At 38.0% G+C, this 16161-nt stretch overlaps 1 protein-coding gene across 6 annotated transcripts in view; it reads left to right on the top strand.

Annotated features, from left to right (window-relative positions):
- ERLIN1 (ER lipid raft associated 1) overlaps positions 1-16161 on the top strand; it is a 41775-nt gene that overhangs the window by 20734 nt on the left and 4880 nt on the right. For 4 of the 6 annotated variants that reach the window (XR_004346236.1, XM_032608651.1, XM_032608650.1 and 1 more), the window contains exons 8-12: positions 1977-2035; positions 3928-4019; positions 11089-11178; positions 12074-12153; positions 13581-13615. Coding sequence is in view for 5 of the 6 variants with exons in the window: in XM_032608651.1 (XP_032464542.1) it covers positions 1977-2035; positions 3928-4019; positions 11089-11178; positions 12074-12153; positions 13581-13615 (356 nt within the window). In the remaining variant the exon portion in view is untranslated. Of the gene's footprint in view, positions 1-1976; positions 2036-3927; positions 4020-11088; positions 11179-12073; positions 12154-13580; positions 16077-16161 lie in introns of those variants that run through there. The other 2 variants (XM_032608652.1, XM_032608654.1) reach the window with 1 other exon arrangement.

Below are 16161 nucleotides of genomic sequence, written 5' to 3'. Positions count from 1 at the left end.
TTGGCAAGCATGTAGTGTGTTCTTCAGCCTCACACAGCAAGATAGAAGTCTTCAGAAGAAGTCCTATTTCGTGCTCTTTTTATAGGACTATAAAGATACATGGCCAGTCTCATAATTAAATGCAATATGACAGTGCTTCCCCCTGAATCATATTGGAAGTCATCTGTATTTCTGGTAGTCACTTGGGAAATCTGACATCTCTTATAAATTCTGGTTCTGAATTTTTCTTTGTCTTCTGGGTATGTCCATGAGTTGTTCTTTATGGCCTCAAATGCCTTAGCATTAGCGTGAAATGACTTTTTTCATCATGGTCCCCAGCTTCTTATTCCATTTCACTCTAATTCTTGTATTTAGTTATTATAATCCTCAAAATTACGTACACATCTGACTTGTCTCTTTTATGTAGGGGAGGCTATGTTGCTTAAAAGTTTTAAAAGCCTTCTTTCATAAGCCCTAAAAAAAGGCTATGTGCTTAAAGGCCTTGTTGCTTAGAAGTTCAGCCAGTTTTCAGAGGGAAAGTAAACGTTTCTACAGATCAGCAAAGTGCTTTGTGTGTGTGTGTAGTAGGGTGGAGGGGTGGTATAGGATGTTTAACTAGTAAAATCAAACACTTCTGAGAGATCAGGTCCTTGATACGGAAAAGTCAGCCTTCGGAATCTGTAATTCCCAAGCAGATGTAACCCTGTAAGGGCTTATGTGCCCACAGCACAGAAAGCCAAACTCTGATAGTGGGTGTTTGCAGAAAAGTAAGGGTTTTTTTGCAGGGTCCCGCAAGGAGAACGGGCAGCTCATGCTCCAAGGACTCAAACTCCCCAGTGGCTTTCGGGGAAGAGTTTTTAAAGGCAGCATTTGGGGTGAGGTTTGCAGGGGGCATGACTTTCTTCATGGTGATGTTCCAGAAATCTTAATCATCAGTCTTCTGGTTCCAGCCAGTCTGGGGTCTCTGTGCTTGTGCTCAGGTAGTCAGCATCCTCTACCTGGGTGAGGGCCTTGGTTACTTCAGAACAGCTCACAGATATGCATTAGGTTGTTACGTATATCCCTTGAGGAGGAACCAGGACTCTGTTTTATAAATGACTGTTTCTTGACTGCTTTTCCTTTGTTTCTGCATTTCCTCACTCCTGAATTAGTAACTGCTTGAGTTTGTTCTTTGGAACTCAGGGAAGGCCTAGGAGACTAAAGCCTTTTTCCAGGGAAGGCCTAGGAGACTAAAGCCTTTTTCTACAAACAAGAAACCGGGAACACAGAGGGGCTTTTGTACGTGGCTCTTGCACCCCAAAATTATCCTGTTTCATAGATAATTATGCCAAAGTACACTATGATTAGAGAAACAGGGTCTAGTAAACAATGTTTACAGAGATAAGTAGACTTTGTTCTAAGTGAGGTTCTAGGAAGAAGGAATACAAGCTGCTAATTGTTATGTGTTAATTGGTGTTTGTTTTCCCTCAGTGTTGAGCTGTTTATTTGTAGCCAGTACTGAGTGATTGCAGGTTTAGGAAGTGGTAAATTCATTTACTTGTCAACTGTATTAAGTTGCATATACTGACCTGGGTTTTTGCTTGTTTATATTTTTGTTTTTGACTGTTTTCTACTTTATAATTTAAATCTTGAAATTTTGCCTTCCTTCTGTTTCTTTGGTTTGCAGGTTTGAAAAGGAAACACAAGTATCCAACTTAAGAGCTTTGTGAAAGGTCTTTTAAGAGAGAACCTTTTCCCTAAACATTTATTTCCTCAACAGGTAGAGTCGTTTATCCTATAGCCAGGCATTTTTTTAAAGGAAACAAGAAGCAGCTTATTTTGATTTTTTGGGGTGATGGCAGGAACAGTAGATTTTCTGATGGGATCCCTATGTGTGTCAGTAGGCAGCTATGTCAGAGCTGTTTTATTAGTGTCATTTGAGGAGCTGTTTTGTAGAAGATTTAGTTTGATGATTTATTTTTCAAATACACTTTGGCTTTTTTACTTTTATTTTTTAGGCTGTGCGTGTTACAAAACCCAAAATCCCAGAAGCCATAAGAAGAAATTTTGAGTTAATGTGAGTAATATGCATGGGATCCCAATATTTTTATTTAGGGCTGTCTACATTAATTTACCACTCTAGAGGAAAATTATGTTTCAGATATTACACTGGGGAGGGCTATATGTCTATTTTCCATTCTTTAATTCTACTAATATTACCTATTCTGGTGTCTTAATTCCCACTAGACTCTTATTAGTTTTCTCTTTATATATGGACATTTCAGGAGCAGCTTCAGTGGCTAAGGATGCAGTTTGCTGTAGAACTGTTGTTGGAAGCCTAAGCAGCTATAATTTGGATGTGAATAATACCTTGAATTAAATATTAATAGAGGAGAGAAAGAGCCCTAGCTGTTAAGGTTGAAGAGAGTGTCTATATTTTGTTACTGTGTTACAAATGGTAAGAATAAACACATTGGTATCAAGTTTGCTTTTCCATTGTATGTGATTATGTATCTAAAATTAGACCTGATCTTTATAATTTGCCTTTGGGGAAACTTTGCCTGGGTTGACTCCTGGTAGTCTTCTCTTCTGTGTGTCCAGGGCTGACTGGGAATGAGAAGTTACTTGCTTGACACGAAATTAGTTTCAAAGTGTTTTAGAAGATTCCTTTCGGGGACTACCTATTGCAGTTGAAATGTCAGTATTCTCATATGACAGGTACTGAAAAGAAGTCTTTAGGAAACTTGACAGATATGTTAAGAGGCAAAATATGAAATACTAGAAAACTAACTTTGCAAAAGTCAAGAATACAAAAGACGTATAAATACAGGGGGTCCAAAAAGTACTAATACTACTTCTTTGTAGAGTGCTGTACTTCTGAGTTATTATTGTTCCCAAGTCTATATCTTTTATTATGCAAAGTTTTATCTTCCCTTTTTCATTGTAGAAAAGGATTTCTTCTTTTAAAACTGTAAAGCACAGAGTGCTAGGCTGAGTAGATCATGGGTCTGATCCATTTATAGAAGAAAAATAAATTTTGTGAAGGCTCAGCATGTCTTAGGCGTTAAATATAATAGCTTCTGGTGATGGAAAGATGAATACTATGTGTTATCTGCCTTCAAATAACTCATAGTATCCAGAATGTCATTTTATGTCTTTTATCAATGTTGGCAGGAGGAAAGGAGAGAGGTGGGGGTGGGTGATGTTTGGGGAAACTATTGGAGTTACTTTTCAGGTAATTCTGGATCTTTCCTAATTTCAAACTCTTTTGGAATTCTAGAATTAAAGGCTACCTTGGGATAATCCAGTCTAACTTCCCACCTAATAGTGATCTTTCTTTATACCGTTTCTTCCATGTGGTCACCCAGTTGCCACTTGTACGTGCTTAGTGATTGGCCACCTATTTCCATTGTTAGAAAGCTCAGATTCTTAGAAAGTTCTTCTTCTCATTGAGCCCCAGTTCACCACATAATTAGTAACTGCCACCTAGTTATATCTTCTGTATAACAAATCGGGCTGCTACACAGGGGTGTCTGCCTGAAGAGGCGCTGAAATCCAGCCCCCTTCTGCTTGCCAAACCATGCATCCGAGGGGCTGGCTACGTCTGCCCAGAAGTTAGTGCCTTTTGCTAATTGGTGCAGATTAGCTGGAGGCCTAACAGCAGAGGAAGCATTCATATACTCCAGACACTTCCAGATCACAGGCCTTTCCATGATACGATTAGAGGAAAGGGTCTGACTAAAATTCAAATATACTAAATTTGATTCCTATTTCTGGGTGACTTTGGGCAAATCATTTAACCTTTCAACCTCAAATTCATTATTAGTAAAATAGGATAACACCTCTCTTGCCTACCTTACTGAGTCAGAAAGTTCTTGTTGCAAATGGTTCTCTGACCCACTGTAGAGTCAGAATTACTACCTGTGACTGTATACCATTTCTAATTTTTTGTAATATCTTACTCCACAGGGAAGCTGAGAAGACAAAACTTCTCATAGCTGCACAAAAACAAAAGGTTGTGGAGAAAGAAGCTGAGACAGAGAGGAAAAAGGCTGTTATAGGTACTTGGATTTCTTTCTGAAATGGTTGCCTCTAAGTACATGTGTTATGAGTTTGTCCTGTTCTTTGTCCATCTCATGTTGGATGTTGATGGGACTCAATAAGACTGCATCATATGTAGTGGAGAATTCTGGAAATTCCTTTGTGTATTCAGATGTCCTAAAACCTTTAAAAGTAGATGAGGCCAGTAGTTGATGAAGTGCTTTGGCTCTTCACCGTGGTGTTGGCCCCCACTGTTGTCTTTTGAGGACAGGAAATGTGGATAGGGTTTGGGGGCAGCTCTAGCCTCTGGCGGACTAGGGGTTTTGTTTATACAGATTCAGAACAAGGAGGTTTTTTGGCCAAAGCTCAGGATTATAGTATGCATCCTTGCTGTTGACGGGCACCTAGTTTTATCTGGATAGATAGATGTTACCGCCTTTAGAAGTACAGCGGCATTGCTCACGGCTCATTTTGAGTCCCGGTGACTTCCCTAACACTCCAGCATATTGTGTATTCACCTGCTGTCTTAGGTTCTCAATTGTTTGTTCCTTGGTTTGCTGAAAGTTTGAGTTTTATATTAAATATTTCAAATATACAGGAACATACAGAGAACTATATATGAAGGCTTAACATTTTGCCATATTCCTTCAGATCATATTTTCTTTTAGGAAAAAGTTTATATATCTGTATGAAACCTCCTTTGTACCCATCCCTGGTCTTATTTCTTGACCTGTCTTCTCAGAGTACATTCTATTATGAAGTTGATGTATATTTTCTGTCCATATTTTTATACTTTTACTCTAAATATGTAACAAGAAACAATTCATAGAATTGTTTTACTACAAAAGTGGTATCAAAGTCCACCTTTTATTTCACAACTTCATTTTTTTACTAACATTGTTTGAGTTTTATTCATATTGATACATGTAGATCTAGTTTATTTTTAACTGCTCTGTATGTATCTCATTCTATGAGTGAGCCTCATTTGATTCTGATGGATTACTAATGAGTTAGTTTCTGGTTTTTCCTTATTACAGACAGTTCTGCAGTAATACCCTTATCCATGTCTCTCTGTGCACACATGCAAGAGTTTTCCTAGAGAAGTGCTACCCCACATGTGATGTGGGTCGGTGCCCTGTCACCGGCTTTTTGTTTTGGATCCACAATGAGATGAGTATGGAAATTGAGAATGAGTGTTAGAAGTTCTTAAAGCATTTTAGCACAGTAATTTTATTGTCTGTTGAATCTAATAAAAAACTGGAACTTATGTTTTTCTTTTTTAATATTTTTCTAGTAACTCATTATAATTTATAAAATATTGAAATACAAAAATATGCTTTCCCACAGGTAGTTTGAGAAGCACTGCTCTAGAATGCATATCTTGAAGTAGAATTGCTGGGTCATAGGGTACACACATCTTCAAATTACAACACGCTGCCAAATTGCTCTCCAAAGTGCTTTCTCCATTTTACCCTCTCCTCAGCAGTGCTTGAGTTTCAATTTCTGTGCTGCTGTATTCAATTCCCATTTCCACACATCGTCCTCTACCCTTGGAGTTATCAGATTTTTAAAAATATATACCAGTTTGATGATGGGCATGGTATCACATAATTTTGATACGAGTTTTCCCAGTTACTAGTAAAGTTGAGTATTGTTTATGGGTCATTCGGGTTTCCCTTTTTTTAGTATGTGAATTGCCTGTTAATATCTTTAGCCCATTATTTGGTTACTTTTTTAAACTGATTTGTAGAAGTTCTTTGTATGTTCTGGATATTAATCCCTTCCCAGCTTTATGCATTGCAAATATCATCTCTCAATTTGTGGCTTGTCTTTGAACTTTATGATGTCTTTGACATACATATATATTTCATTTTCATGTAATCAAATTTATCAGTCTTTTCCTTTCCAGTTTGTGCTTTTCCTATCTTGTTTTAAGAATTCTTCCCCAACCCCAAAGTAATAATTTTATTCTGAAAGTTTTAAAGTTTTTCTTCTCATACGTAGGTCTTGAGTCCATCTGGAATTTATTTTAATGTTTAGTGTGACATAGAAACTCAAGTTTAATTTTTTCCAAATGGCAAGCCAATTGTCTTAGATTATTTATTGAGTAGTTTCTTATTTCCTGTACTTATTTCTAATGCCACATCTGTCATATAATAAGATCCTGTATATAATTTGTTCTGTTGTTAGGGTTTCCATTTTCTTTCAATTTCTTGGTCTATCCTTTTACAGTAATACCTTGCTTTAATTACTGTAGCTTTCATTTTAAGTCTTGCTATCTGGGAGAGCAAGTTCCTTCTTAACTATTCCTCGAAACTGTTCCTATTTCTAAAATTGTATTGGACTATTCCAGGCCCTTTATTCCTCCAAATAAATTTTAGAACCAGCTCCTCAAGTTCTATAAAATACTGTTAGGGTTTTGATTGTAATCACATTACTTGTATATAGTACATCAGTTTGGAGAGAATTACAATATTTATGATATTGAGTTTTATAAATCTTTTATATTTCTCCATTTATGAGAATGAAAAATGAAAGAATGGTCTTTCAAAAAAGTATCATAATTTTCTTCTCAAAGTTCTTACACACTCTTTGTTAGAGATTTATTCCTATATATTCCTCAAATTTTTTGCTATTATAAATAGGCTCTTTTATCAAGGCACATTTTCAAACTGGTTTTTACTTTTGTATAGGTATGCTGTTAATTTTTTCATTTAGCAATCTTGCCGAAAATGGTGTTGTTTCTAATAGTCTCTTGGATTTCCCAAGTAATCATATTGTCTTCAGATCAGGACAGTTCTGGTTTTTAATTTTCTTTCCCACACCTTTTAGTTCTTACCTTACTGCTTTAGGCTATGACTTCCAGTGAAGTGTTGAAAAGAAAGATGGTGACAGGCATTCTTGTCTTGTTCCTAACTTTAAATACACAGTCCCAGTGATGTTTGCTATACTTAACTTTTATCGGGTTAATGACATTTCCTTCTGTTTCTCGCTTGCCAAGGGTTTTTATCATGAATGACTGCTAAAACTTTTAGAGTTTTTTTCTAAATCTGTCGAGATGACCATATAATTTTTCTTTTTAAAGCAATTAATATGGTGAATTATATTAATAGATTTTCTCTTACTGAATTATTTTGTCTTCCTGGGATAAATTGACTTGACCATGAAGTAGGAGTTTTACCCTAATAATTTCTTTTAAATTTTCACTTCTATTTTCATAAATGGTCAGCTTTTTTTTTTTTTCTTACATTCTTACTCTCAAGTTTTTGAGGGTTTTTTTGTTTGTTTTTTGTATCATGGTTATACTAGCCTCAAAATGAGTTGGAGAGCACTTATTCTTTTTCTGTGTTCTGGAGCATTTTGTATAAAATATGTTTTAGTTCCTCTTTGTAGGTATGGTGGAACTCAATTATAAAAACCATCTTGGTCTAGTGGGGTTTGTGCTTTTTTGTATGCTCGTTTGATTTTTATGGCAACACTTAACCTACTGATTTAATTTCTGTAGTGTGTAAGGTATTTGTTTCTTTTTTAAGTCAGTTTTGGTAGTTATACTTTCTAGAAAATTCTCCATTTTATCTGTTACTTCAAATTTGGGGGCATAAATTTGTAAAGTTCTCTTATGATTTTTAAACCCTCTACCAAATCTGTATGCCCCTTTTCATTCCTGATATTGTTTATTTGTGCCTTCTGTTTTGCTGGATCAGAGGTCTGTTTTATGCATCTTTTCAGAGAACTAAATTTTGATTTGGTTGATTCTTTAGTCACTTTCTTTTCAATTATTATTTACAGTTATTTTTTATTATTTATTTCACTAACTGGTTCTTTTCTAACTTTTTGAGTGACTAAATTCTTTAGTAAAAACTAAAAGACTAAAAAAGTCTTTTCTAATGGAAACATGTAAGATTATACATTTTCTTCTAAGTTCTGCTTTTATGTATATCCACAAGTTTTGAATGTAGTTTATTTATTGGTGTTTGGTTTTCATTAAAAAAATGTCCATTATTTCTTCTTTGACTCATGAATTATTAAAAGTATATTTTTCAGTTTCTAATTGGTTCTCGGGGGCTACCTTTTTATTGTTGATTTCCAATGTTATTGCATTGTAGTCAGAAAATATGATCTGTTATGTGGATTCTTAAGTATTTGTTGAAGTTTGTTTTGTGGATTATCAGTACGTGGTCCTTTTTTGGTAAATGTTCTATGTGTGCTTGAAAAGATTGAATGTATATTCTCTATTTGTTGGATGCAGGTTTCTCTGCATATTCGTTATGTCAGGATTATGAATTGTATTGTTCACATCTTCTGTATTCTTCTGATCTTTGCCTTCTTGAGCTATCAATTACTGAGAGAGGTGTGTTAAAATCTCACACTATGACCATGAATTTTTTGACTTAAAACTTTTTTTCTTTATGTATTCTGGGGCTATATCATTAAGAATGTTTAGTTTCAGAACTGGATTGTTACATCTCTGTGGAGAATTGGTCCAGTTATGTAATAACCCTCTTTTATAGCCAGACATGCTTGTTGGCTTAAGGTCTATTTTGTCTGATGATAATATAGCTATGACAGATTTCTCTTGGTTAGTTATTTTCTTGATGTGTCTTTTCACATCCTTTTACTTTCAACTTTTCTATGTCATTATGTTTTAGGTGTGTCTCTTGTAAACAGCATATAGCTGGATTTTGTTATCTTATCCAATGTGAGAATCTGTCTTTTAACTGGTGAGTTTAGTCTTTTTATATTTATTGTGGTTACTGCCATATTTGGACTTGTTTGTATCATTTAATTTTGTGCCATTTACCATGCTTCTTTTTCCCTTCTTTTCTGCTTGGTATTGAATTGATTGTATTTTCTTTATTATTTTCTTCCTTTTACTTGATTGGAAGTTTTACATTCTATTTCTAGAATTTGTAACTAGTTGTTGCCTGTAAAATGTTAACAAGCATACCTGACTTGACAGAGTCTAATCATTCTTTCCATCCTCTTCTTGAACAGTATCTTAGGATGCTTCAACTCTTATCACTGTCCTCCAGTTTTACATATTATTGTTGCCTAGTATTTTAGTTTCATGTTGTTTTTATTCCCCCATTGATTATTATCATCATTGATTCCTACAGTAAATATTTTACTTTGATTTAAATATGTTGTGTAATTTTTTCCTCTCCATTGCTTCTGACAATTCATTCTTTTTTTCTGCTAGCTTTTTTTCAGTAAAGGCTAAGGACTGGAAAATTTATTCAGTCTTCCTTAGTCTGAAATACTTTTATTTCATTCTTGAATGGTAATTTAGCCTACAGTTCTAAGCCCAACTAAAGTTACTTTTCTTTGTCACTTTGGCAGTAGTATTTTGTTTTTGTTTGGCTTCTCCTCCTCTTTTTACTTTTAAGAATTTTCTCTGTTAAAAAAAAAAAGAATTTTCTCTATCTTTGCGTATTCTCTAGTTTCACTATGATATGCCACTGGGCTGGTGGGTAGAGTTGCAGCCCTTTAGCAGGTCCTCGGGTTTTATAGGGGAATTTCAGTTTTAACATCTCAAGGCTTCATCTCCTGGCCCTGCTGGGCAATAGCCCAAGGACCTTTCTCTTACTAGTCTAATAACCACTGCCAGGGCTGCCACCATACAAGCTCTCAGCTCTCTCTTCACTTGTCTCTCTTGAGGATCTCTCATTCTTTCTTATGATCTCAATTATACATTAGAAAACAATTTTGTTATATTTTATCTAGCATTTTAAGGTGTTGGAAGGGTTTCTCATTAGCCTACTCCACCATTTTTCTAGAACTAGAGGTTTGGTCATGCTCTTTATTGGTTTATGCCCACACAACAGAGAACATTGTGAAATGGGATTGCTGCATCAGTTCCCCATGTTGATACACCATTCTCTGGGTTCTAGCTGCAGGCTCCTGATTCCTGACTTTCTATTCAAATTTTATCTTGAGTTTCTGCTTATAGCTAAATTTTTAGCCCAGCTGAACACAGCCTATTTTTAGGACGGTATGGTGATAAATTGATTTTATGCTGATGGGGAGATAGGGAAGTATGCCCTGGAGTAGCTGGTAAAGGATCCTGCTTTATGGAAAGAAGAAACCACCTGGAAATGTTCTTTCCATTATACATTTCCTCCAGAGGCCAAGGAGAAGATATGTTAAAATTCAATGTCTTTGGCTGAAAAGGAGAATTGAGAATGTTCTTCAAGAATTGCAGTGATTGTATTGAAAATATAATTAGAGTCTTTCTTCCCTGGTCCTGAATCCTTTGGTTAAGCCAGAGATTTCCTAAGGATGTTTTGTTTTCCCTGCCTGTAATTGCCTGCTGCAGCTACCTTGTTCACTCCCAACACTTGTTTTCACATTCTCAGGTGAATTACCCTGCTTTCTCTTTTATCTTCTACAGTAGTCAGAATACTCCTCCTCTGGTAACCCTTCATCACATCATTTCCCTGATGGTTACATAACAGTTGATCCTGAGTATATATTAAAGTTAAATTCCTTAGCCTGTCACTCAAAACAGGGGTCTTCCAGCCCTCTCTCTAATTTTTTTGTTGTCTTCTTTTATCAGCTGGCTCTTTATCACCTCTTCAACTGCGACTTGCTATGCTAATTCGTATATCTTGTTTTTGTTTACACTTTCTGCCAGGTCCTTATAGGTCATGTTTATTATTTTCTTTAAGATTTCTTCCAGAAGGTCTTCCTTTTTTTATCTTCCATATTCTTTCTTTCTCCTGCCACATTATATAATTGTCCTATGTTGCCATACATTTGTGTTGCTCTGTTTTTGTTCTGAGAACGTTCATGAAGTATCTTTTTTCCCCCATTAGCTTGTGGACCATTGCCATTTAATCCCATGAAGGACTGGAACTGTCACCTTTTGTACTCTTCCTTCCTACAAAACAAGCACTGTCAAAATAGAACAGTGAAGTAGGAAATAAATTCCCTTTTTTCTGTTGAGTTGTTTATAGTCTGAATAGATAAAACAATGAAACAATGAGCCCATAAAACCTTATATAATTGTTAGACTATGTGCTCATGTTTCTAAGTACCTCTGGAACTAGAGAAGTGTTTTTGAAGATCTTGTTTTGTGTATAATTATAGAAGCAGAGAAGATTGCACAAGTGGCAAAAATTCGGTTTCAGCAGAAGGTGATGGAGAAAGAAACTGAAAAGCGCATTTCTGAAATTGAAGGTACCTCAGGGAGAAAAGAGGCTCTGACCATCCTGAGCTGCTTCTCTGTCTCAGGGACTGGGTCTGGGTTATGGTGGGTGGTCTGGAGGAAGTAGCTGGCCTGATATTCTAGACAATTTTTTTTTTAAATTGCCATTGTGTATCTAGCTCTTTTGTTTGGTTTGTGACTATGGGAAACCCAGCCTTTCATTTTCCATCCTTAAGTTGGGGCTTATTTGTTCTCAGGCAAAGTAATCGGTTTTAAAGAATACACAAGATAAGAAACCCCACCACCACCAGTTTCTTTTCTACCTGTCAACCAAAAAAATAACCAAACAATTAGCTGGGGAAAAAAGAAGCCCTGATTGTCGTAGAGGCTCCCAAACTCTTGATTACACATAGTGGGATGTCGATGTTCTTAGCTCACCGTCTTGAATACCAAATATTCAACCTCTTTTGCTTATATGATGATGCTACCTATCATTCTACATTAACTGATTCTGAATCAGATTTAAAGGGGCTGGAGACAGTGCAAATAAATAGAGCAGAGCTCTCATGTCTGGACTTAATTATTAATACTTAAAGCCTAGAGCCTGGGTGGGGTGTGAGGCTTTAGGTGATGAGGGGTGGAGGAAAGAAGGAGCAACTTAAGGTGGAAAATGAAGTGGGTTCAGACGGGCTGAGAGTTAAACTTGATATTGACAAGAGTATTCCCCTTTGAGAAGGAGTTGTCTGGGGACTGGGATTTGAAAACTGCAAATGTTGTTTAATGCCTTTAAAGTAAAGTGAATGATTGGAATATCAAGCAGTGGATAAAGGGGCTTCTACTTAAGGTAGAGTCTGAACTCTTACCCAGCTGAGGAAATGGATTGCAACTTTGCTCTGTTTTAAACACCCTGACTGTTTTGCTTACTAGATGCTGCGTTCCTGGCCCGAGAGAAGGCAAAAGCAGATGCTGAGTATTATGCCGCACACAAATATGCCACTTCAAACAAGGTGACTGGCTCTCTGTGTCACTCTCCTAGTAATATAGGTTAAGTTTTTGCTTTCGCCTGTGGGGGTTCTAACACGATGGAGGCGATTTTATCCAGTGTCAAGGAAGGGTAGTTACCATCACACCCTCTAGAATTGGCCAGTCACTTGGAAAGACATATGTTGCACATTCTATGGGTAGAGAACTTTGTATAGTTCTTTATAAAAGTGGGGAGCTAGGACAAAGGCAAGCAGATATATAAACCCAGGTCAAGTGCCATAAATTCATCCATTTGTCCTGCTGTATAAGGGCTCAATAATCAGGAAAGTTAAAGGTCTTCTCCTGAAATGACAGGAGTGACAGGAGAGGAGTAAAGTTCATTTAAAATTGCTTCCCAGATCAGGTAGACCTTTGGGGTAGATGCTAAGCTTGTTTAGAGCAGAGTTTCTCATCAGACATTCTTAGCATCTTGGGGTGAGATACTTTTTCATTATTGAGGCCTATCTCATGCATTCTGGCCCTTGGCTGCTAAACTGTCAGTAGTGTTCACCAATTATTTTAACAATCCACACCCCCCACCACACACACACATTTCCGAATGCCCCCAGTTGAGTACTGCTTGTTTGTTGGATTTAAAAAATACTCTAGTCATGAGGAATTTCATATGTGGTAATTTGAGAAAGGAAGTTGGGCGATGTGTGGGTGAACAATTTTTGTATAGGGACTGGGGTAAGTTTAGCTCTAGAGAGTACAGACCTAGTTAGTAGGAATTATTTAATTAAAAGTCAGCTAGAACCCCTTGTAGTCTGAGAAGGGAAGGATATAGGGAAGGATATGACCAAGGTTTATAAGGTTATTAATTATACAGTAGAGTGGAACAGAGGAAAAGTTGAGAAGGAGATTGCTAAGGTATATGATGCAGTCTGAAAGGTTAGAGTCAAGATTTAAGGTATAGACAGGGCTTAAACTTTTTCCATTTAGGAAGGAACAACATAATCTATATTCAGAAGTCTGAAGATACGGTAGCTTGTCAGAACAAGAGTTGTCAGTACTTTGAAATCCAGTGTAAATTTAGAAATAAACTTAACATATTGGAGGACACAACTCTATAGAAACAGAACGGAATTTGGTCAAGATGAAGGCAAGATGAGAAATTTCAGTTTCCAAACCAGTGATCCAAATCTGTCATGGGAAAAGCTGGCCAGGCACAGTGTCAAGGCTTTGTCATTGATGTGAGCCTTATGCTGAAAGGGGCAGTAGTTTTATGCCATTCTGAAAAATGCTGTCAATGTGATAGCCACCCTTCAAAGTGAGAGAGGGTCATTGGTAGCAATTCACAGTTGAGGAATGATATTCAGGAGAACAATAGGGAAAATCTGTGTAAGGAAAGAGAGCAGTGACTATTGCACCAAAGTGTTCTGATGCCTTTGCTCTTGTTTGCCTCTCACAGCACAAATTGACCCCGGAATATCTGGAGCTCAAAAGGTACCAGGCCATTGCTTCTAACAGTAAGATCTACTTTGGCAGCAACATCCCTAGCATGTTCGTGGACTCCTCTTGTGCTTTGAAATATTCAGAGGTTAGGACTGGAAGAAAAAGCTCTCTCCCCTCTAAGGAGGCTCTTGAGCCCTCCGGAGAGAGCCCCATCCAAAGCAAGGAGAGCACAGGTTGATGCAACAGGTGGAAATGTTCTCCCATATCAAGATATGGCCCAAGGGGTTAAGTGGGAACGATGGTTATATGACTTCAGATTTACAGAGAACTCATGCTCCGTCTGTTCTGCCTTTCCTGTGGTGGTCCTGGTTTATCAGCTGATTGCAGGATAGAGCCAGCTGTCTGGCACCCAGATGGTCTTTTCAGGTGCAGTTTTATCAAATATCCTGTGTATGTTCCTTTCTAAACTGGTACTCATGAATGAGGGAAAGTCTGATGCTAACATACTGCCTGCACTGGAATGTTAAACACTAAATATTTAACAAGCTGTGTTTTTCTAAGCTGAGATCTATTGGATAATGTTTACATTGGTCCCCGGGGAAATGTGTGCTCAGTCATTCAAGAGATAGGAGGTCAGAGAAAAGGCGGCCAGGATGTGGTAAGTGTAAAGAAGACTGATTATGCCAGGACCCAGGCTTTCTCTTTTGGGTCTAGTCCCAGCATTCATCCGTGTGAGTAGCATCTAGTCCGCTGAAGTTCCCCAGGAAATGATCTTCCACTTGAGCAACTATTTACTTGATACGATTTGCACCTTTTTGTTTTCCTAGAGTCAAGATGGTGGCCTGCTGGGACATGCACCTTGCCACCCAATCAGAGATTCTTCATAGAGATTCCTAATCATTAGTTTATTGCATTAGTAGGCTCAGAGATAGAGCTTAGTTTGAAGTTTTGGGTGAGATGAAACCTTTGCTTTGAACCAAAGCTCTGAGGGCCATACATACCCCTCCATGGGGTGATGACTGTCTCTGTCACTGCCCAGGCCATGTGTGACTAAGGTGCCTGGTTTTTAGGCTCAGACAACTCCTTCTATGTCACCTCTCAGCTCTGGCCAAGAGTGGAACAGGACTTTAACCAGAAATAGAAGCAGCATCCAGTTCCTAGCTGTTCACTGCACAGTGTTGTATCATAACTGCAGGAGGTTTTTATTTTTAAAACTGGATTTGGGGTACATTCATTTGCCCCGGTACCTCTGCTTGAAGGTCAGATCCTGGGGCTGCCATGGTTACTGGCCCACGGGTTCTCCTTCTCAACACTCATCAGGAGCCCACTGGGTGGATCAAGGAGTAACCTAGAAAGCACCCTTGGTCATCTTTGCCTCCTTCCCTCCTGGCCCTGAGATGCTGAAATCTAAGTTGTTCCGCAGCTTTCACCTCAACTAGGAGATCAGGATTATTCCACTGACTTCCTAGGCAGCCAGTGGATTTAAACTTACATGAGAGGATGACAGAGTTAGCCTGTGGCTATGGGAGATCTGTTTCATCTGGATGTTTTTTTAATCTGAAGATTAACTTTCTTGAATCAGTGTGCCCTGTAGTTAGGCCTGAGTTTACGCAGTTTAAGACACCATTTGTGTACACTGTGTTCAAGCCAGACAGAAAAGTCATGGGACCACTTCCAGAAACCTTTAAGCTAACTGTCAGTCTCATGACAGCTTCTGGGTTGTGCCAGACACTTAATACGGGAAAGGAGTCCCAGATTTGAGGTCTTTTCCCAGGGCCTTATCCTATAAAGGCATTTGTAATATGGAAAGAATAACTTTTTTGTTTTTGCTCATTTAATTATATACATTCTCTTTATGAATGAATTTTGTGTTCTCTAGCCCTTTTTAAAAGATTTTTGGAACTATATAATAAACTCTTTACCTGTCATATATTGTTGCTGCATATAAATAATGATTGTTGTGGGAAATCTGGATCATTGACCTTTTTTTTTTTTGGTGGTACGCGGGCCTCTCACTGCTGTGGCCTCTCCCGTTGCGGAGCACAGGCTCAGCGGCCATGGCTCACGGGCCCAGCCGCTCCGCGGCATGTGGGATCTTCCCGGACCGGGGCACGAACCCGTGTCGCCTGCATCGGCAGGCGGACTCTCAGCCACTGCGCCACCAGGGAAGCCCTGGATCATTGACCCTTGTGCTTTCATTCCTAGAGATGTTTCCTGTTCCCATGAGCTAAAAACTGTTGCCCCAAAGTGATGAATATGGGTTTTCTTACAAACCACAGTCTCTGGTGGCAGAGTTGAGGAACAGGGAAGTAGCACTGTGAAGTTCTCAAGAAAGGACTTCTGCTTAAACTCTCCGTGGAATGTGCTTCCCTGTGCTCACTTGGGCTCAAAGTCTGCCCCACCCCCCGCCCTACCTTCAGGGATGTTCCTTTTGGTAATCTTGAAGTCTAAATTTATATGTGAAATGCTACCTTTTTTAAAAAAGAAACTAAATAAAATTATTTTACTATCAGTGATTTGTGTTTTTCCCATATGTCTCCTTTCTCTGTTGCTTAACCTGCTCCTCAGGCTGTCCTGCCCATTTCAGCTCGGAGCCA

The sequence above is a fragment of the Phocoena sinus genome, chromosome 16 (genome assembly GCF_008692025.1).
Source record: "Phocoena sinus isolate mPhoSin1 chromosome 16, mPhoSin1.pri, whole genome shotgun sequence".
Classification (NCBI taxonomy): domain Eukaryota; kingdom Metazoa; phylum Chordata; class Mammalia; order Artiodactyla; family Phocoenidae; genus Phocoena; species Phocoena sinus.
The sequence above is the reverse complement of the archived record's forward strand: the minus strand, read 5'-3'. Positions and strand labels throughout refer to the sequence as shown.